This window comes from Talpa occidentalis, unplaced genomic scaffold, assembly GCF_014898055.3.
Source record: "Talpa occidentalis isolate TD23 unplaced genomic scaffold, MPIMG_talOcc4v2.1 talOcc4.11, whole genome shotgun sequence".
NCBI lineage: Eukaryota > Metazoa > Chordata > Mammalia > Eulipotyphla > Talpidae > Talpa > Talpa occidentalis.
Window position 1 is genome coordinate 18,669,634 of NW_023601104.1, and position 22,061 is coordinate 18,691,694.

General features: G+C 35.9%; 1 protein-coding gene across 1 annotated transcript in view; it reads left to right on the plus strand.

Annotated features, from left to right (window-relative positions):
- Positions 1-22,061, plus strand: part of AP4E1 (adaptor related protein complex 4 subunit epsilon 1) — a 56,940-nt gene that overhangs the window by 31,276 nt on the left and 3,603 nt on the right. Inside the window, 7 exon segments of the mRNA XM_037502475.2 lie at positions 657-959; positions 2,902-3,016; positions 8,344-8,467; positions 12,751-13,009; positions 16,653-17,204; positions 19,054-19,244; positions 21,466-21,623. Coding sequence (XP_037358372.1) covers positions 657-959; positions 2,902-3,016; positions 8,344-8,467; positions 12,751-13,009; positions 16,653-17,204; positions 19,054-19,244; positions 21,466-21,623 — 1,702 coding nt within the window.

A 22,061-nucleotide genomic window follows, 5' to 3' on the forward strand; every position in this document is an offset into this window, starting at 1 on the left:
CCTGGTGTCAATATTACACCAAAGACAAGAAAATATTCTATTAATGTCACTTCGGAAATCTCTCAATTCCACGAATTGTCAGTTTATTAATAATTTTTTGACTAGTAGGATTATTTCACTTGAAATGTTAGCTGTAAGAAAAAAAATATGTAGCATGGACCAGTGTTCTTCAGAGTCTCTTCCGTGGATCATCTACATCAGAATCAGCTGATGCTTGTCCAGGATGTGTATTGTAGTTCCTCACATACTAAATCAGAAAGCTAGGGCGAGAACCTAGAAATCTGTATTTGTATAAAACAGCTCAGGTGACTCATGCATACTAGCATGTGAAAACTACTTGTTTTACTACTTACAGGAAATAGTAATAGTGTCAAAGTGTAGAAACTAACAACTGCCTCTATAAGCTCAGAAGAAAGCTTACTTGTAAAGATATGCTGCTTTATGTATTGTTAACAAAGATATAGAAAACCTTTTGGTGTTCATTTCCTATTCTTGTGTAATTTTGAACCCAAATGTACAATTATATCTTTACCTAATAATTTCTTCATCATTAGAGTATGTTTAATTTAAATTCACTCCAGCTGTAGCTATTTGTTTATATTTTCAAGTATAGTTTGCTATATAACTTGATATTTATATCTTTGTTTTACTCATAGGTTTTAGGGGAATATTCCTACCTCCTAGATAAGGAAAAACCAGAGGAAGTTATTACCAAGCTATATAAATTACTTATGAATGACTCCATTTCTTCAGAAACAAAAGCCTGGTTAATTGCTGCTGTGACCAAGTTGACACCCCAAGTGCACTCTTGTAACATAGTTGAGAAATTAATCCAGGAATTTACTGTATCTTTAGATACTTGTATGAGACAGCATGCATTTGAATTAAAACATTTGCATGAGAATGTTGAACTTATGAAGAGCCTGCTTCCAGTTGATAAAAGTTGTGAAGACATGGTGGTAAGACATCTGTGTTCCATCTTCTTAAAACTTGCATTGTCTTTAAACACAGAATAATTTTTGCATTTGTGATATATCGGAAATATCAAAATACAGTTTCTGTAGCACTTACGATGAAGGTTGGAGTTTTTCTTCCATTAATATAAGTGACAGTTTGAGAACTTCCATTCAGTTGTGATCCTAAACAAGAGTGGAAGAGTATCTCTTCTGGAGAACTGCAGTAAAGGGATTTATTCCCCCTGTAAAACTCTCTTCCCATATGTAACTCAAGGATTTCTTTTATTGTTATCTCTTTTGAGTTCTATGATATATGCCATTTTATTATTATTCTGTTTTCCTTGAGAATATAAAAGAAATAGTTTTCATTTTATTTAGTCTATCTACTATCTAAATTCTTTATCACTTGGGAACCTTACCAGCTAACTTTCCTTCCACTTACTTTCAGCCCATCTCCTCTTTTAGTGCTTAAAGTTACTTCTAATCCTTCAAAATCATGCTAGTCTCTTCCTCAGATTGATATAAATCAGAAACATTTCAAAAGCCAAATTTATTCACATTTTTATAGTTGAGAAAGAGGAGATAATGGGCAGTATTCATTAGTTCTTTCAAAAGTTCCTTTTTTTTTTTTTTAAAGATTTATTTATTCATGCATACAAGAACCGGGGTACAGGCCAGATGTGTGGGAGGGTGAGAGGATTCCTTAAGGACAGATGCCTTGCCTTAAGGCATTCCAGTGAATGTTCTTTGAAATGGTAAATGAATACAATGTGTATAGAATTAAACTAGGAAGTAACTACTCTTTCCCTTTCCTCTAATAAAAGACAGTGATGACACAGCATCATCTGTTAAGATCTTATTGAAACTAAACATTTCCAAATTCAGAGTGTGAGATGCTACTAAAATATTTGAGAATTACCTGTTGTTCTAAATTATCTGAGCTGATTGCATGCACTTGGCTATATCATGAGAAGCAAATCTGTGGTTTCTGAGATCATCATCACTGGTATTATCCTTTTGTGTATATCTTGTTTTTCATTTCTTCCTTATTTTTTCTTACCTATTTTCCCCTTTTTTCTTTAATCATTCTTTTATATCTTTCTGTTCTTATTGAAATGAAGTAATTTTTAATCAGTTTGTGAAAAAACATTTTCAAATTTAAAGGGGATAGGATAGATAATGGTTATGTGGGAGGCTGAATAATGGCCCAAGAAAGATGTCCATGTATTAATCACTGGAATCTGTCTTTGTTACCTTATATGTTAAAAGAGATTTTTTAGATGTGATTACATTAAGGGTTTTGTGATAGGGATATTTATTCTGGATTATCCATGTGGCCATGATACAATAAAAAGTGACCTTATAAAATTAAGGCAAGAGTTCAGAGAGGAGAAGGCAAAATAACATTAGTATTAGAGATAAGAGTGATGGGACCATAAGCCAAAGAATGCTAGCAACCTCTGGATACTATAAGAGACAAGGAACTTAGTCTTGTCTGGAACCTCACAAGAAATCAGTCTTAACAACACCTTAATTTTAATCCTCAGTAGCAGGAAACTAATATAGATGCTGTAATTCATAGTGTGTGTGTGTGTGTTCTCTCCTAGTAGGTTACAGGCTCTCGAAGGTAGAAATTCTGTCTTCCTTTGTCTCAATTAATGCACCTAAAATGCTGGCTTAATACAATGGATGCTCAAAAATGTGTTCTGCTTTGCAGGGAAATTAATAATAATTGCAAATGATTTGTTAGGGCCTTAGCTTTGGGAGGTTTGATTAGAGATGTTTCAGAAAACTAGACATTTGGTAGCACTTTTATTATAAAATTGAAGTTCTATTTTGCAATTAAAAATTGTTTTTAGGATATATGGGCTGAAGTTATTTGAATGTACAGTTTATTTAGGATAAAAAATTTTTAATTCATAATTTTTGCTTCATTTTAATGAAGGTAGATGCTTCCTTATCTTTTCTGGATGGTTTTGTGGCTGAAGAACTCAGTCAGGGGGCAGCACCTTACAAACCTCACCACCAAAGGCAGGAGGAAAAGCTTTCTCAGGAAAAAGGTAATTTTTCTTGGTTTATAGTAAACTAGATCATAGGGACATCATTTTTTTTTAAAGATTTCTTTTTTTTTTAAGATTTACTTATTTATGCATATAAGAACTGGGGGGAGAGAGGTTTCACCAGAGACAAAGTAGGGAGCAGAATAGACAGATTGAAATACACTGCTGAGGAGAGCAGTGGGTGAGACAGGAGAGGTCTGCTGTGCCATGTGTGGGTTAGCTCCCTGGCTGGGGATTAAACTCATGCTGTAGCGGTGAGAGTGTTAAGACTTAACCCTTAGGCCACCACGGGGAGGCCCCTTTTTATTATCTTTCTTTAAATCTGCTTATGATTTGTTTACCCCACCTAGATTTTTGGATATCCTGAAAAAAATTTAGTCTAGCAGTATTCCCATAGTCATAAGCTCCATCTACGTAAAGCACCAATGATAGGATAGTTACGATGGAATTTCGAAAGAACTTGAAGGTGGAGTTATCTTGTTGGTCATTGTGCTAGAGAGCTGACAGATATGAACCAGGGCTGCAGAAAAGTTTCTGGAAAAAACTGGTTATATGAACTAATGAGCTTCATTTTCATTCTGAGCAATCTTAAATATTTTAAGTGTATTGGAATATTTCCTCCAACAAAGTGTCTGATCAGCAAAGTTCACAATAGTTAAGAAAGGAAAAAATAACTTCATATTTAAAAAATGTAGCCTCTTAGGGAATGACTTCTTGGTCATGATTTTGGTAGAGGAAATCTTCGAGCTATTTGGGTGGTGAAAGGGATGTATATATATATGCATAAAGGGAGACCACTGAATGTATCTATATAGGAGTTCAGAATGTGAATACTGAAAAGTCAGTGTTGAAACGTGTTTTGTTCCTATTCACTAATGATTTTATTGAGAGCTTATTATTTTCCAGGCTCTGTGCTAGACATAATCAGTTTTGAGTCCAACTAAATGATTGATCTTAAAATGAGACCAAAAAGTTACAAATACTAGTCATAGACTTGATGCTATCTTTTTACAGAAGTATTTCCTCTTTTAAGGCTTTTGACACGTTACTTAGCTCAGTGTACCTAATGACCTAGAACAATTTAGTTCTCTCTCAAAGAATAGTCACTTTCCCTCCTATGAACTACTTAAATATTTATGGAATGTTTTGTGGGGGAAAATTAAGTTTTAAGTTACAATTATTGTGCATATGACTATAGTTCATATAAGAACCTGTGATATGCTAGGCCTGATGTTCCTGATGTTCCACGGTAGGAGACATAGTCCATGGCCATATTTCCTTACCATACCCGTATTTCCTTACCATAGCAATATTTCCTTATTTTCACATGAGGAAATATGGGTAGGAAAGAAGAGGTAGGTTGAAGAGCCGAATTCTTGGTATCACTTGTCTTCTTTCTTAAAGTAAGTTAAATGGCTGACACAAATATAATAGCCCTGGAATTCCCCAAATTAATGCATTCCTCTGCCAAGTATATTTTTTCCCACAGAACTATCATTATAAAGATGATGGTTCTCAAATCAGGTTCTTCCTCTTTCCTCCCAAAACTATTCTTTTAAGTACTCTAGAGTACAATTGAAATTTCGTGCTCTATCTACATCATATATAGACTATCTATAGCATAGAAAAGGAAAGTAGTTATGAAACAGGATATAGTGAGTACTAAATAAATATTTGAGGAATAAGTCACAAAAATTACTATCTTGGAATTGAACTGGCTATAACATAGAAAATAAAGAATAAGGGGAAATTAGGTATTTTTTGTGTAAAAAGTTTTTAATTCTGTAATCCTTCAATTATCAGTAATTCTGAAACTGATCTTGAGATTTTCATAAATCACTTGCAGAAAGTAGTAGCTAGTCAGTGATACTTAGCTCTAGGGTAGACAAATGCCTAGTTTATAAGAATAAACTTCAGGGAAATGTTGTAAGATACTAAGAATTGGCAAAAAAAAAAAAAAAAACTGGAATGATGGGAAACAGACTTTATTACCAGTACCCTCCCAAAGAAAAGCATTTAGGTATCAGTGTGGACTATTCTATTAAAACATTATTGGCATATCTTACAGCCGCAATGTTAGAGACAGCCAGGAACAGTTTGGGAAAACAGCAGTATGATTTCCTATCTACAGAATTACGGCTTTAAAAAAAGATGTCACATTGAAAAAATAATAACTGGGGTCAGTCAGAGTAGTTTTTAGCCAAATGATCACAATATGAAAGAACTGCAGTATGGAGTATGAGAAAGGAGTGTATATAATCATATAAAGAAGTGTGCATATTATCAGGGCCTCTAAAGTCACAAAGGTTGTGATCAGGTCAAATATTGATTTACTCACTTCTGCTGAGGATACTTTACTTTTTATCTCTCCCTGGATTACTTCAGTAACTCCTAACCCCCATGGACTCTGCCTCCAGCTAATGCTTTCTCTTCTGCATGAATTGTCCTTTGCCCTCACTATTCATCTGGTTAATAACTGCTGTGTATTCGTTAAAGTTTCAATTCAGCCATCTTCTTCCTTCTCCTGACTTTTTCTGCATACCATTCTCTGTCTCTCGCTCCCCACATGTACACACTCTCTAATACATCTAGTTAACTCTTAGAAATCTGACTCTTCTAGTCATTTACCACTAAAAGGACTTGGGAAATGTTCACTAAAGAATGAAAATGATGTGATTTGAACTTTATTTTCAACTTCGAGCCTTTCCAGGCCTTCCTTAGATGACAACCTTTATTCTTTTCTCTCAGGATTGTCATTTTATCTGCCTACTCTGCAGAGGCTTTCCCCTTCCACATCTATTCATTTTCTCTCTTCTCTGAAGAGAGAAATTTTGAATTCTTCTTCTCTTTATGTTTAAATTCATTATCTTAATTGCTCTTTGACTTAAATTCTTGGTCTTCCCTTGTGCATAGGAAACATTTCTTGAGATTTCTTGAGCTATTCACTCTTACTGAAAGTGTTAATGCAGAGGCTGATGACTGTCGTAGATGCTATTAAAAAGAGGCCAATATGGGATAGAAGGTTAGGCTAGATGATTGAAAAGCTTAAGATGAGATGTTCTGGCTGAAAAGAACCTTAGAGATTTTTAAAAATGGCTTCCACCTATGATTATGAATCAGAATCATAAAGTTTTCAAAGTTGATGCAGACTATTAAACATTATTCCTTTACATTCTGTATCTGAATCTCTGAAAGCTGAACTGTATGTATAAAAAAGGTCTGTGGGAGGTTTTATGAAGTCAACTTGATCCTGGTTATCAAATCAACATTTGGAAACTACTGAACTTGTCTGAGTCCTACACTTTACAAAGAAATTAGGTCTAGTTCACACTCAGAGTTAACACCTACCTACATCAAGAACTCAGTTCTTCTAATTATTTAGCACTTTTTGGCTACTGCACATTGATTCATCTTCTGTATAACTCATTCAGCTAACAAACAAGCATATAGATAGTAATATTTGGATAAGGTCCCCTTTACTTTGGAATAGGCAATATTAAGTTTCTTTGTAATCTGGGGTAAGTTTATGGCAAACTCTGCCAGTTTCCTCATTAGTCAAATTAGGATTATAATCACAGAAGTTAACATTTGTATTATCTAAGATAATTAGATAATTTAAGAAGATCCTTTGTGTTGTAATTTAGATAGCTCAAAAAGATAAATATGATTAGAACTAGGTTTAACTAAATAAATAGCATGTTAGAAAACAAAGACAGTTTTGCTCTTTCCCATTAAAGAAATCCTGAAAAGGACAGCCTAGAATTGATGATAGTTTTCTGAATCTAGAAGAGGAAAGCAGAGAAGGAAGATTTTTTTCTTCCGGGGGTATTCCTCCCAGAAGTTACATGTAAAATATATGCATAGTTTCATTGGCCTGAACTTAGTCACATGGCAAAGGAGTCTGGAAATGCCATCTCTTCCCTGGGTGGCTGTGTACCTAAGATTCAAAGGCTTTTTTATTTAGAAAGAAGAAGAGAATGGATGTTGGCTTCTGCTCTACCATGATAACAATATAAATTTTCATGGCTCTGATTGGATTCATTTGCATTATAAAGACTCAAAGTGAACCTTGTTCTTTATTACTAAGGGAGATTTCACATTGAAGGCTCCATCAGTCCATTTGGCACTGGAATGTGTACAAGAGCATTTTGTTAAGTGAAACTGGTCATATTTTCATTCATAGCTCATTTTGCACAAGAGCAGTGACTTTTCACTATACCTGGTTTATCAGTTGTCTTTCCTAATGAAATCCTTTCTTATCTTCTAAGGGAGGTAAAGTAAAAATGAAGGACAGCTTGTCTTTGAACAACTAGTACTGCAAAGATGCATAGTAGATTTTTTTTTTCCATCTTTTTTTGTACTGGTTTACAACCAATATAAAACAGTGGTTTTGAAACACTATGTATGAATCAGATCTTGTAGTTATTTTCAGTAAATCTTAACTGCATTATTATTAATGTAACTATTTTATTAGACCATCTGTAAAATCTAAAAATTGTTTCTGGATTCCATTCTTTTTTAAAATTTTTTAATTTATAGTTTACATCATTGTTCATTTTTAAACAATATTTGCTTCCCACCCCCTCCCTCAGGTGTAGTCCCCATAGAGTTTCCTTCACCAGTGCACCTCTGCATCATCACCACAGCCCCTGTGCTCCTCCCTCCTTCCCTCTGATTGGATTCCATTCTTGAATTATAAATGGCCAGACCAGGTCTTTTGCTCACAACCAGAAAGCCAAACTCTGAACCACAAGATAAGTCTTTATGTGGAGGAGTTTGTTGTATGAGATGACCACCAAGGAAGTCAGCGAAGTTAGCACCTTAATGAAGTTAAATGGTGGGAGCGCTGTGACTGAATAAGGGAGGAAGGAATGTGAGGAGAGTGTGGCACTTTGTATTTCCACGTCCAAGGAGGTGCTGGGCAGTCTAGGCGACATGAGTCAAGTCGTTTAACTTTCCCTCCAGGGTGTTTTCTCAGTAATAAGATGTTTTCCATGCCACTGTCAACCTCAGAGGCACAGAGAATTTTTGTTAGGGATGTAACACAATCATTTTTTCCTAATTTCCAGAAATGCAGTTGGAGCAAGTCAGTGGTTAACCATAAGAAAAGAGTAGAGGGAGTACAGTCGGAATGAGTTAACAGTTAAACATAGGAGAGTAGGGAGCAGAGAATGCAAAAAGTGATTAGTATTTAATTCTACTTAGGGGAGTTTTTATTGCAAAGTGGAGGGGATCCACCTACCCAGTTGTTTTAGTAGTCGTTGGTCACTTTGAATAATCTTTGCTTTATTTTAAATGTGAACCTTTTAATTGTTTTAAAATTCTAGTTCTCAATTTTGAACCATATGGACTCTCTTTTTCTTCATCTGGCTTCACTGGACGACAGTCTCCTGCTGGCATTTCTCTTGGTTCAGATATATCTGGGAATAGTGCGGAGACAGGACTGAAAGAGTAAGTTCCTTTCTTATTAAAATTGAGCATATGGGAGTGTTTAAATGTCTTTAAGCATTCCATTTGCCTTCTTCTGCTTTGTACCATCTTGATCATTATTTGCTTTTTTTTAGGATAACTTCCAAGAAGTTATATCAGTGGTCTTTAGTTTTCAAAGGGAAAGGCACATTAGTAACAATGTGTTTTAATGTAATAGCTAAATTCTGCATGGACTATTAACTGGTTCTATTTATTGTTCTTGAGGTGTTGATACTGTACAATATGTTCTTTAAGAACTCACTTGCCTTCCAAGACGGCATAGGATATATACAAGCTTTATCCATAGTAATAATGTATAAATTGAATTTATATATGTACATATAAAATATGGAATAGAATGTAGATACACACACATATATTTATCTAATTTTTTAAAAGAAGCATATCAAAACTTATGCACCCAGGTGAATATTCAGATTTCTTTCTGTATTGCTTATCTTTGTGTCATTCTTCTGATAAATAGCCCTTATAACTCTCTCGTTGGAACAAATAGAGACGGGCATAAAATAAGGTGACTAACTTCATCTGAGAATGCTTTGTATTCTTTGTTCAGAGTGCTTTCAGAGCTTCTCTCCAGATAACTGGTGATACCTATGTGTAAATATCTCATGTGGATCCAAATCTTCATACTTTTTAGTTAGACTTTGATTTTAGAAATGTAATTAAATTGATTTTAGAAACATAAGTAAGTTGATAAAATGAGTGTAAGTTACCTCTTACTACCCAGGGCATAGTAAATGATCAATAAATGGTAAGTGCTATTACGATAATAATTGTCATTGCCATGATTGGCCTCATTATCCAAAAGCTGAGTTTACCAAATAAAATTGGTGATCAAAGGTGGATAACTTTGGTCAGCATTTTGATATGACATAAAGCAAGTAAATGTGATAAAATTTTAAAGGTGACAGCTCTAAAAGATGGCATTTGAATTTTGAGTTCTCATAATGTTCATTAAGTAATTTTATGTTTGTCTTTGCATTTGTCACTCTTACAATGAGATGGTTTTAAGAAGTACTTACCAGAAGAGTGACATGTACTGATAGATTAAGGAGTGTAAAATGATATGCTGAATAAAATGGCATAAATTCAAATTATCTTTCTTATCCTTTTTTTCCTACTCTCTTGTCCACCTTCTTTTCTTTCCCAGTCATTTAATTTTGGTACTCCTCGCAGGTTTGTGGGCATGTGATGGTGTAGTAATAGCAATGAAATGCCCTAAATAGAACAGGGAGTCAAGGGAAAAAGAGAGAGATAGGAACCCTCCAGACCCAAGGAGGAAACTTACACATTTTCTTTCACCTGTGCAATAGGTGATAGCAATTGCTTTTCTTTAGTATTGAAGTAGGATCTGGGAAATATGACAAGACCTTATAAATTCCCTATGTATATGTGTGCTACCCTCAGAGAAGTGACATTCGGAAATGCTGTTTGGGAATTATACATGCTGCATTACCATGGAATGGGACATGAGGAGGGATGAATTTTAAATTTATTTCCAAAGAGGACTACAGCTTACACATTATTTCAGACTTGGAACCTATGTGGTAATTGGCAAGATACATCAACTTTAGTGGAGAGACCATAGCTCTTCTGCAGTAACTAGCAACTGAGAATAAACCCAATTTAAACTTTCTTACTTGTGTATCCTATTACAGGGCAGCACCCTACCTCAAATGGGAATTCCTAGAGCTGAATTGAAGTATATAACTAATCTTTTGACGGTTGCTTTGCCAGAGTTTATATTTGTGTTTAAATGGTCTGATTAAAAGCAATGCAAAGTATACCATCAGTGTTGTCAAAATCAGGCAAAGATGACAATTTAAAAAATTCATTTACAGTAAGTTTCATATCATAAAGAAGCGTATTTTGTATATGAATGACTTTATGCTGCTCTTATTTATTTTGCTGCTTTTTTTAAAGACTATGTAATACGTGGCAGAGAGATTATTTATGTTGATAATAAGCATGTATGCAGATGAAATAAGCTAGAAAACTCATTAAAATTGCAGGAGTGATGTAAAATATATATATAAATAAATAGATTTAAACAACTGGAGGTTCCTTTTAGGTTCCCTTTCCCTCCCCTTTCCCCTTTAACCTGTTGATAAGGATTGGGCTCCCCAGGATGTGCATTCCACAATGGAATTCTAGCATACATAGTATTGAGGAGTGCCCTTGGGATCAGCCACTATGGAAGGCAGGAGAAAGAAGCAAGTTTAGGCAGAGTGAGTAGTTAGATGCAGTATAGTGTCAATGACAACCTCTGCTGACCCCATAGGGAACTCTAAAACTAGAATGGCCTCTCAGAGTTATATTGATTTGGGCCTAAAGAGGTTCCAGGACTTTATGCTTATATTCATCAGTCATTAGATGTAGGCTCCCCTCAGAAGGAGTGTGTTCTCAGGTGAGGTGGCACTCTGCAATTGGGGCATTCCTGAAGCTGTTGCCAACAGTTGTGGCAACACGTCCTTCCTTTAAGGAGGATCTGGCTGGAGCATCCATTGCCCACCACACCTGTCTTTTTTGTTAAACTAGTATTTGAAGCATTTATTAGTAAAACTAGGGGAATTGCTATTTTTTTTTTTTAAAGAAAGGATATGTTTTGTTAAAAGGAATGACAGAAACACTGTAATCCTGCTGTGGGTACTCATGAATCCCATGAGTTGCTGCTTTTGAGCATCTTAGAGTTCCTGGGGACATTTTAGTGGTTCCCATCAACCTTTTGGATTTGCTTGTGGAGGGACAACCAGTTTTTTTAAATTTATTTTATTTTTATATTCCCCATACAATTACAACCCCCTTATTTTGACCCCAATCCCTCCTTTCCCCGCCCCCCCACCCCCCATAGTGTGTCTCTGGTTCATAGTTGTTTGTTGATTTTGATATTTTCTTTCTTATAGTTATTCATTTTCTTGGTCCCTTATTTAAGTTTTCTAGATTCCTGCTATGAGTGAGACCATCTGGTATTTTTCTTTTTCTTTCTGGCTTATTTCGCTGAGCATGATCCCTTCCAGCTCCATCCATGTTGCTGCAAATTGCATGTGTTTATCTTTTTTGAATGCTGAGTAATATTCCATGGTGTATATGTACCATATCTTCTTGATCCAGTCATCTATTTTGGGGCATTTAGGTTGGGACAACCAGTTTCATTTTAAGAGCGCTGACAACTAAGTTTTTATTATTTTAAAACTTAAAAAAAAATTCTTCTTGTACCTGAAAGAGAAGGAGGTTTTTGTAAATGAGCTTTCAGCAGTAAATATTGAGGAGGAATAGACTAATTCCCTGGATGGATTCTTTATTTACATTCAGGTTTTCTTTCTTTCTCATTTTGAAGTTTCACCACTTGTATTTGTTTTTGGCCTACTATGACTATGGAAAATCAAATTGATAATGATTCCAACAAAATTAGAATGGAATAATAATCAATCATTTCATTTTTATGGAAGTACCTTTATAGTAGTTGAAAATGTAGCTAGTGTTCACATTAAGAAGCCCTTGTGGATTAAAGGTAAGTTTATATGTAGGAGTGAATTTGAATGATTTTTTTGTTGTTTCAACAGGGCTTTATTTTGTGAATTTATGTAGAGCGCCTTCATTGAGTGATTATAGCTAAGAAACTTAATAGTCAACATTGATCTTTAACCCTGTAGAATGAAAGATATTTTTGAAAAGTCAATGAGGGAATGGAATGAATGACAGTAGTTCTATTTTTTTTTTTAAGATTTATTTATTTATATAAGAACCCGGGTACAGGCCAGATGCGTGGGAGGGTGAGAGGATTCACCAGAGACACAGAGGGGAACAGAACAGGCAGACTGAAGAAATACACTGCTGAGGAGCAGCGGGCGAGACAGGAGAGGTCTGCTTCACCATGTGTGATTCTCGCTGGCTGGCCGGGATCGAACCAGCACTGCAGAGGCTGAGGATAGCTTCACAGCATGGCGCTCAACTGCCTGCGCCACCAGGGAGGCCTGACAGTAGTTCTATTTTTAAATAGATGCAGATGAAATTAGCAATTAAATAACCTGGAGTTTTAAAGTAAGTCTAAATTTCTCTTACTTTAAATCTTTTGGCTGGAGCATGGAAAAGGGAATATAACTAAAATAAAATCTGGCATAAAGTATATAATATAAAAACTATTTCTAAAAGATTATGGTAATGATGTTTTTTAAAAATGCCTCAAGAAAGTAACTGTTTAGAATTGATTTAAATTGACTTGTTTTCATTGTCAATCTCCTTAGGACAAATAGCTTGAAGCTGGAAGGCATAAAGAAACTGTGGGGGAAAGAGGGCTATCTTCCCAAGAAGGAAAATAAAACCGGTGATGAAATTGAAGCTCCAGCTGTTCCTCAAGAGAGTATAATAATCGAAAATGTAGATCAAGCTATAACAAAAAAGGATCAGTCTCAACTCCTTACCCAATCTAAAGAGGAGAAAGAAAAGTATCTTTTGGCATCATCATTATTTGTTGGCCTGGGATCAGAAAGTACAATTAGTTTGGTAAGTAGTAATATTCCTCTGAGAATCTATATTCCTTGTTTTGGCAAAAAAAATCCGGCTCTATAAAAGCTCTTGACTGTGGCTTCCCCAGCTCCAGAGCCACCAACGACATACTTTTTATATTCCTGAGAGAAAGTTCTGACTCAGCTTGAGTCACATGTTCTCTCTAGTCCAGTCAGCTGACGCAGGAGTCCGGGTCCAAATAAAGTTACAAATAGGATCTTTGGTACTCTCATTACCATGGATGAACAAAACAGTTAGGGGGCTTAATGAAAATATTGTCAATAATGATAGTTAACGATGTTGATATATCTAGGGAAAAAATACTTCTTAAAATGAAACTTTAGTTGTAAAAAGTAAGATTTTCTTTTTTCTTTTTTTTTTTTTTTTAAGATTTATTTATTTATTTATTTATTTATTTATTTATTTATTTATTTATTTATACAAGCACTGGGTACAGTCAGAAGCGCGGGAGGGTGAGAGAATTCACCAGAGCCAGAGCAGGGAGCAGAGCAGGCAGAAGGACCCAAGTACACTGCTGAGGGGAGCAGCGGGCAGCAGGAGAGATCTGCGCGCCATGCGGGACCCTCCTCCGGTGGCCGGGGAGCAGCTGGGGATTGAACTGGCGCTGCAGAGGCTGCGGGCAGCTTTGCAACCCAGTGCTCAACCGCTGCGCCACCAGGAAGGCCCAAAAGTAAGATTTTCTTTAAAAAACAAAAAAAAAAAAAACAAAAAAAAAAAAACAACATGGCTAGACCTCTGGGCACTAGCTCTTGAAATTTATTTTTTAATTTTTAAAAAATATTTATTTATTTATTTATACAAGCACTGGGTACAGTCAGAAGCACGGGAGGGTGAGAGAATTCGCCAGAGCAGAGAACAGAGCAGAGCAGGCAGATGAAGTACACTGCTGAGGGAGTAGCAGGCGGCAGGAGAGGTCTGTCGCGCCATGTGGGACCCTCGCCGGCAGCCGGGGATTGAATCGGTGCTGCAGAGGCTGCGGGCAGCTTCATAGCCCAGCGCTCAACCACTGCGCCAGCAGGGGAGGCCCTGTAAAAAGTAAGATTTTATTTAGATGTCTAACAGTAAGAGAATTAGCCAGACTATCATTCAGCCATTAAAAATGGTAAATGCTTGCCTTGTAAAGTAAAAAAATGATTATGATATATTAAACAAAACAAACAATATAAAGTTCTACTTACACATTGTTCACAAATGCTAAGAAGATAAAAATGTATTTGTACCAAAAGGAATTAGGCAGAAATGAAATTACAGTGCTAATTTTCAAAGCTTTTTATGCTAATAGATCGTTCTCACAGTCAAAGAATAAAAAATAGGCATGAAAACAGTTGCCTTTTTTGAGCATCTGGGAGTTCCTTGTAACTTTCTATTTGGTAGGGTAGTAAGCCTGACTCGTGCAAAATTGTGATTAGAGCTAAATTTTCTTTACCTTTATGTCATCCCAGTTTTTTCATCCTGCTTCTCAATTGTTAGAACTTTCCATTCCTGGTGACACCAGGCTGGATGGTATAACACACTACACTGTTTACCTATGTCCCTCTCTTTTCCAGACCTGTTTCTGTCAGATTTGATTCACTCTCCTAAGAAAAAACAAATACAGCCTAAAAGTACTACTAAGTACTGTATCTTAATACTGTCTCAGTTACTCTTTGCAATTCAGCACCAAAGTGACTGATCTTAGGGCTTTAAGTTGTTCCAGCTCACTGTTGTAAGGGCACCAGTGAATGCGATGGCCCTGATGGGACAAATTCTCAGTGGTCAGAGTGTACGCAGGACAGAGTGCTCCCCAGCTGATGAAGTCCTGATTTGTGAACCTCAGTGCTTGTGTTGAAGGATTTTTGTCTTAACAAAGTATGTAGCTTTTAGTTAATCTTTCTCAGGAGAGCATTTAGGGTGACAGATTAGTATCAGACTTTTTTGTGGTGAATTTGAAGTCAGAAATGTAATTAAAGATTTTTTTCTATTTAAGTCATGCTAAATTCTTCTTGCATTTACCCCTTATACTTTTCTCCCCCTCCCCCCAGCTATCATTAAAATAGTAAAAAAAATAGCAAAATGTGTATTTTCCTGTTTTATGGGACTCTGAATTCTGTGAGAAACTGTTTATAATGCAGATGGCATCTGCAGAAAGAAGGAAAAGCAAATGACTACAAAAAATTAGCATATGTCCTTTCACCCCTCATGCCCAAACTTTCCTCTGTCACTAGAGTAAAGCAGATAGGACTAGCACCAACCAGATATGTTCCATCTGTATGATGCCTCTTTTTGGATGGCTACTTTCTCTAGCAATCTTTCCTAATGTTTTTTCTAATATTTAAAGTTCTAGTTACATAGATTAAAGCTATATTGGTGTTTCATTTTAACTAGCTTTTATTTGTTAGGTCTGTGGTCCATTTTGAGTTAGTTTTTAAATATAGTTCATAAGGGTCAAATATTTTTTCTCCCCATCTTTATCTTTAATTTCACCCTCACTTTTTAAAGATTTTTTTTGGGTTGACTGTTTCTTTAAATATTTTAACAAAGGTATCACTCTAGTGTTTTCTGTCATGTGTAGATTCTGATTAACTGCAGATTAGACAGTGCAGCAGAAAAGATCATTAAATTTGGATACAAAGTAATAGAAATTATAAAACATGAAACTCAGAAAAAAGGAAAGACAAAACAAAGAAAAGCACCAGAGTACTGTTGGTCTGAAGAGCAGTATCTAGCCATTTAATATATTTCTAATTTGAGTCCCAGGACTCCTGGAAATGGAAGTCCTTCGCCCCTGTTTTTGTTTCTATGTCAGCAGAATGTTAGTTCTTGTTTGATGACTTCCAGATTGAGAGGTAGGAGACAAACTAACTCATCCGTTGAGCGTTGGAAGAATTGTTAGGGCTTTGGGGATGGAGAAGGTATGAAAAGGGAACTAGAATTCTGACTAACTAGAGTCATGGAAAGGTTGGCCACACAGTATTGAAGCCTCCAGGAGGATGGAGACATGAAGTTAGAGTAGTGGTGGTCTCTGCACCAGGTCTCTGCACCTGAAGCAGGTAGAACTTTGTGAGCAAAGGAATACTTGAGTCATCACCCTGCTTACAGGGTCTCGCAGACCATTCTTCAGGATAACTCAAGGATGGCAAATTTGGTTGTTCCTGTCTTGAGCCTGTAGCAAGCATCAGTAATAGAGTTCTTTCCAGTTGACTCTAAGGTAAAATCAATTTTTCTTCCCTGAAGAAAATATATTATAGATAATGGAGCCAGAATTTGGACTATCACATTTGAGGCTCTCCAGCTTCTACAAGCCAAATCTAGAAACTCAAAAAATGGCTGCATTCACTTTTTTTAATTTGTGCAGTAATGACCTCTAGTATTCTGTAATCTAACAGGTTTTAAGAATTTTTCATGATTGACTTTTTCACCTTATTTCATTTTCTGACTTCATGAGAAATAAGATTTATCTAATAAACTTATGTAGCTGTTAGAATTTTAGGGCATACAATTTTATTCATTTCTTTGTTAATCTATGTTTTATAGATGGAACCATAACAACTTAGTGAATTGCTCATTTGAAATTACACTTAAAACTCGTGACTAATAGCATGATTTCTTTTTATGTTATTGTTAAATTTTGTTTTTACAGCTAGGAAAAGCAGATACCACCCCTCACAAGTTCAAAAAGAAATCAAAAGTCAAGGAAACCAAAAGTGAAGAAACAACCAGTGTTCAGATTACAGCTTGTTCTTCCTTTAGTTCTTCGTCAGATGTGACTTACGAAGAAAGTTATTATTTGGGTAATTTGCCGGACAGAGGAGACAAAGATTTAAGGAAACTTCCTCTCAATTCAGAACTTTTGGATTCTGAGTCACTCAAAGAACAACGCTTGGTTGAAAAACTCTCAAATTGTAGGCTTTCTACTCCTTCTTTATTTGCTGATAGTAATATGGAAGTTTTTCACTCTCCTGAATCCACTGCAGTTGCCAGTGAAATCTCTTTAGCTGCTTCTTTGTTGGAAGAAGCAACTGAACACATGTACTCAGATCTTACGGAGGTGTGTAATAATGAAACTATATCAGTGTCTTCTTACAAAATTTGGAAAGACGATTGTTTACTGATGGTTTGGTCACTTTCTAATAAGAGTGATTTAAAGTTGGAAAGTGCTAACTTAGAAATTTCTCCTGCAGAAAATTTCAAGGTAAGACAATGAATGATTCCTTACTTCTGCCTTAAATGAACAGTACTTGCAAAGTATTTCTGCTGTTGACTCTTTTTTTTTAATATTTATTTGCTTTCTTTGCACAGAACTGGGGTATAGGCCAGAGGTGCAGGGGGCGAGAGGATTAACCAGAGACAGAGTCAGGAGCAGAACAGGCAGATCTGAAGTACACTGCTGAGGGGAGCAGCGGGTGAAGCAGGAGAGGTCTGCTGTGCCACAAATGGATTAGCTCCCTGGCCGGGGATTGAATTCCTGCTGTAGCAGTGATAGTACTGAGACTTAACACCTGGGCGACCGGGAGGCCCCTCTGCTGTTGACTCTTTTGATGATTTATGTTTCTTCCACATTCTTCTTTCTTCTTTAGCAAAGAAAATGAAAGGTGTTACAGTTTTTTTAATATTTGTAGTAGAGACAAGAAAGACAGTAAACAAAAAAAGATTGTATTGAGGAAGGTCATAAATATAAGCTGAGTTTCAAAAATGAAGCACAGTAGTTAAGAATGTAGGCTCTTAAGTCAGGTAACTTGACATTGAATCTTCCTTCTGCTGCTTGTTAGTTTTGTTACATGATCCAGTATGTAATTGTTCTGTGGTTCAGTTTCCTCATGTTTAAAAATGAAGATATTAAATAATAGTGTGTCCCTGCTGCTGTGAGGATTAAATGAAGTTAATAGCTGTACAGTGCTTATAGCAGTACATGGCATGTGATGTTACTGTGTTGTTATTTTCATTGTGTATTTTGTGTTGTTTTCTTGCAATCTTTAAATGTTTCATTCATTCTTCATAAGCACTGAGACAGAATGCTCAATATGACATCAGAAAACCAAGTAAGAACATTGAAGGATAATTGTGTATTCTCTCTACTTTTTCTCTCACTGATTTGCTATTCTTTATTGAGTGCCATTGTGTCAGTTCTACTTCCCTAGCTCTGGGTGATGGTCATTGTGACTTCTGGATGTATACTTAATTACATTGCTATGGGTGCTTCTTTGTGGAGATATGATATTTCACAAACTGACCCAATTTCTTCTCTAAGCTAGAATGTGTTTAATAAGATCTCACCTGGGCTGATGACCAGGGCAGAGCTTCCTCACTCTAGGTGTGCATTAGAGTCACCGTGGAGCTTAAAAAAAAAAAAAAAGACAAACCCAACTCATGTACTTGAACTTTACCCCAGAGTTTGAGTGACACTGGAGAATAAGAAGGGTAGACATAGGTTTTTTTTAGACTCCCCCACTTTTAAAAACCTGGTACTAGCCAGGATTGAGAGCTATAAGACTAGAGTTTATTAATCTTTTTGTTGTTAAATTAGACAGAGGTTTTTATTGTAATGCCACTTGTTACATAACTTTGACCCGTATGCTATTTATTATTTCCTAATTATGTATGCTAATGAATTTTTCTCAAGTAAAGTCAGTCATCTTCATAATGTGTTTTTTGTTTTGTTTTTTTTTTTTAAAGATTTATTTATTTATTTATACAAGCACTGGGTACAGTCAGAAGCACGGGAGGGTGAGAGAATTCGCCAGAGCGGAGAGCAGAGCAGAGCAGGCAGATGAAGTACACTGCTGAGGGGAGCAGCAGGTGGCAGGAGAGGTCTGTGCGCCATGTGGGACCCTCACCCTGTGGCCAAGGATTGAACTGGCGCTGCAGAGGTTGCAGGCAGCTTTGCAACCCAGCGCTCATCCGCTGTGCCACCAGGGAGGTCCCATAATGTGGTTTTTATTAACATCTCACAGAATACAGTTTTGTACCACCTCAAAAGTTGGTGTTCATGTGATAGTCTGTGTTGATACCTTCTTCAATGCATCCATTACTTTTATTTACAGGTCACTGAGCAGCTTGGATGCCTCTTGCCTGTGACAGAAGCAGAAAGCATCAAAAACTTCCAGTATAGTGTGCAGATGGAAAAACCTTTTACAGAAGGGAACCTTTCCGGTTTTATAAATTATCAAATGATGGATACTCATTCTGTTCAGCTTGAATTTTCAGTAAATTTATCACTGTTAGATTTCATTAGGTAAATATTTTCTGAAATGTTAATTCAAGTTATTCATTCTTTAGGAAATGTTTATTAAGGCTTCATCACTGAAAAGAATCCCTGTGCTAGGTACTAGGGGATTACAATTCAAAAGTAGCCATAGTCCCTACCTTTTGGGAGTATCTAGCCCATGGAGGAAACATTGAACATCACACAAATACACATATAATTGTGAATTATGCTATGAAGAGAAAGTAAATGTTACGAGAGATTATAGTATGGGACCTGACTTAGTTGGGGTCGATTGTGGTTTTCTTGGAAAAGTTCTGAGTGAAAGAAATATTGAAAAATGTTTAAATTGAAATTGCTGTAAAGATTCTGCATTTTTAAAGCTTTTAATGTTTTTTCATTTGTATTTCATTTATATAATTATATCATAAAATCTGTTCATTAATTTTGAGATCTACAAGAAAATTACTCACCAAAGTTAATAAAATATTATTAGGCATGCATTTTTTAGCATTATGCTAGGCACTGTGCAGCATTACCGAAATAACTGAGAACAATCTCTTAACTTTTCTCTCATTTAGTTTTATGTGAATATATTGTACTGTGTTCAAGCATTTTTTAAAAGGAAGCCTGCCTGAACAATGCAGAATACCAAGAGTATCTGTAAACTTTAACTTCTGCACATCCACTGTATTATACTACTATAATTTTTGCCCACTCTTTAAAGTTTTTTAGTAAGAGCATGTCTGTCAGTCTGTCAAGGAGTATTTATGCACATGATGCCATTGTGTAAGATAAAATCCAGACTGCAAAAACTTAAATTCTGACTATGAAGATAGATCGCAAGTGAGCATTTGTAACCTGAAGAAACACAATATATATAACACAAACAGTTCTTCTGTATGTATTTTAAAAATCTTCTCTACCTTAAAATTTTTTTCCTAATTATAAAACATTAGTACTTGAAAAAATTCAAATGCTATAGAAAAAATAAGTAGAATATAAAAATTCCTATAATCACACCTAAATGTTAACTCTTCAGTCTCATGAACCAGTTTTTTTTTTTTTTTAAGATTTATTTATTTATGCATACAAGAACTGGGGTGTAAGCCAGAAGTGTGGGAGGTGAGAGGATTCACCAGAGACAGAGTGGGGAGCAGAACAGGCAGATGTACTGAAATACACTGCTGAGGGGAGCAGCGGGCGAGGCAGGAGAGATCTGCTGTACCATGTGGGTTGCTCCTGGCCATCAGGGATAGAACTCATGCTGTAGTGGCTGGCAGTAGCTTGATAGCGCTGTCTTTAACTCTTGCACCACCAGGGAGGCCCCTCATAAACCAGTTTTAACATAAATTTGTTGAAATCTTTTCTCTTGGTCTAATTTACTTAAGGTGCTAGGTCTTTGTTTTCACACTGTTGTAAAGCAGGTCCTTGAATAATATTTTTTTCACCATCATATTTTTTTAAAGATATTTTAAAAATTTTATGCATACAGGAACTGGGATCTAGGCCAGAGGTGTGGCGGGTGGGGGTGAGAGGATTCATCAGAGACAGAGTGGGGAGAACAGGCAGATCTACTGAAATACACTGCTGAGGGGAGCAGCAGGTGAGGCAGAAGAGGTCTGCTGCACCATGGGGGTTACCTGCCTGACCAGAGATCAAACTCATGCTGCTGTGGCTGCCGATAGCTTCATATTGCTGAGACTTAACCCCTGTGCCACCAGGGAGTCCCTCACCATCATTTTGTTTTTACTTTGATGGGAAAAATCAATCCTGGCAGAAGTTGAACGACATGATGTTATTGGAGCACCTGCTATTCTTACAGTTTGTTTAACTTAAGGTCTCAGTTTCCTAGAAACTGCTAATGACCCTATAGAAAATTTACTGTGTACAACTTAATAGAGTATTTAATGCTCAAATTCAAAGTATACGTGGAAGCAAATTTTTCTTTTATATTTGAATGATTCATGAAATTAAAACATGGTAAAATTTTACTGGAATGTCTAATACTCAGAAAAAGAGAAAATTGACTGATTTCTTGAAAAGACATTTGCAATTTAATAATGTTGCCTGTTTCCAGTATTTTCAGGTTGGAGGATGATGCATTCTCTTCCTACTTTAAAACAAATTTTGTTGGACCTAGATTTTCAATGATTATGTTTTATTCTCTTGGTTCATTTTAAATGTGTTTGTTTGTTTAGAATGATTTTATTCTTTGAAAATACATCTAATTTTAAAAAATTATTTTCAGACCATTAAAAATCTCGACTGAAGACTTTGGCAAACTGTGGTTATCCTTTGCAAATGATGTGAAGCAAAATGTAAAAATGTCAGAATCTCAAGCTGCGCTGCCTTCTGCCCTAGAGACCTTACAACAGAAACTAAGATTTCATGTTGTTGACATTATAGGTTGGTAATGTTCCAAAAAAGACAATCCTTGTGTAGGATTGTCTTTCTCACAAACTGAATATAACTCATTTATAAGTATGAGATTTGTTACTGTATTCTTATTATGAGAATTTTTCAGATAACGTGTTCAGATTTTATCCAGGACATTTTTTTGGTAGTAAAATATACATAACAAAATTTATCATTTTAACCACTTTAAAATGTATAGGTCAGTGGCATTAAGTACTTAACATTATTATGCAGCCATTACCAACACCATCCTAGAGTTTTCTCATCTTCCATAATTGAAACACTATGACCACTAAACACTAACTCCCCATACCCCCTCCTTCACTAGCCCTGGCAACTAACATTCTGCTTTTTATCAGTTTGACTACTCTTAGTACCGCATATAAGTAGAATCATCAAATAATTTAATTATCCTTTTGCGATTGGCTT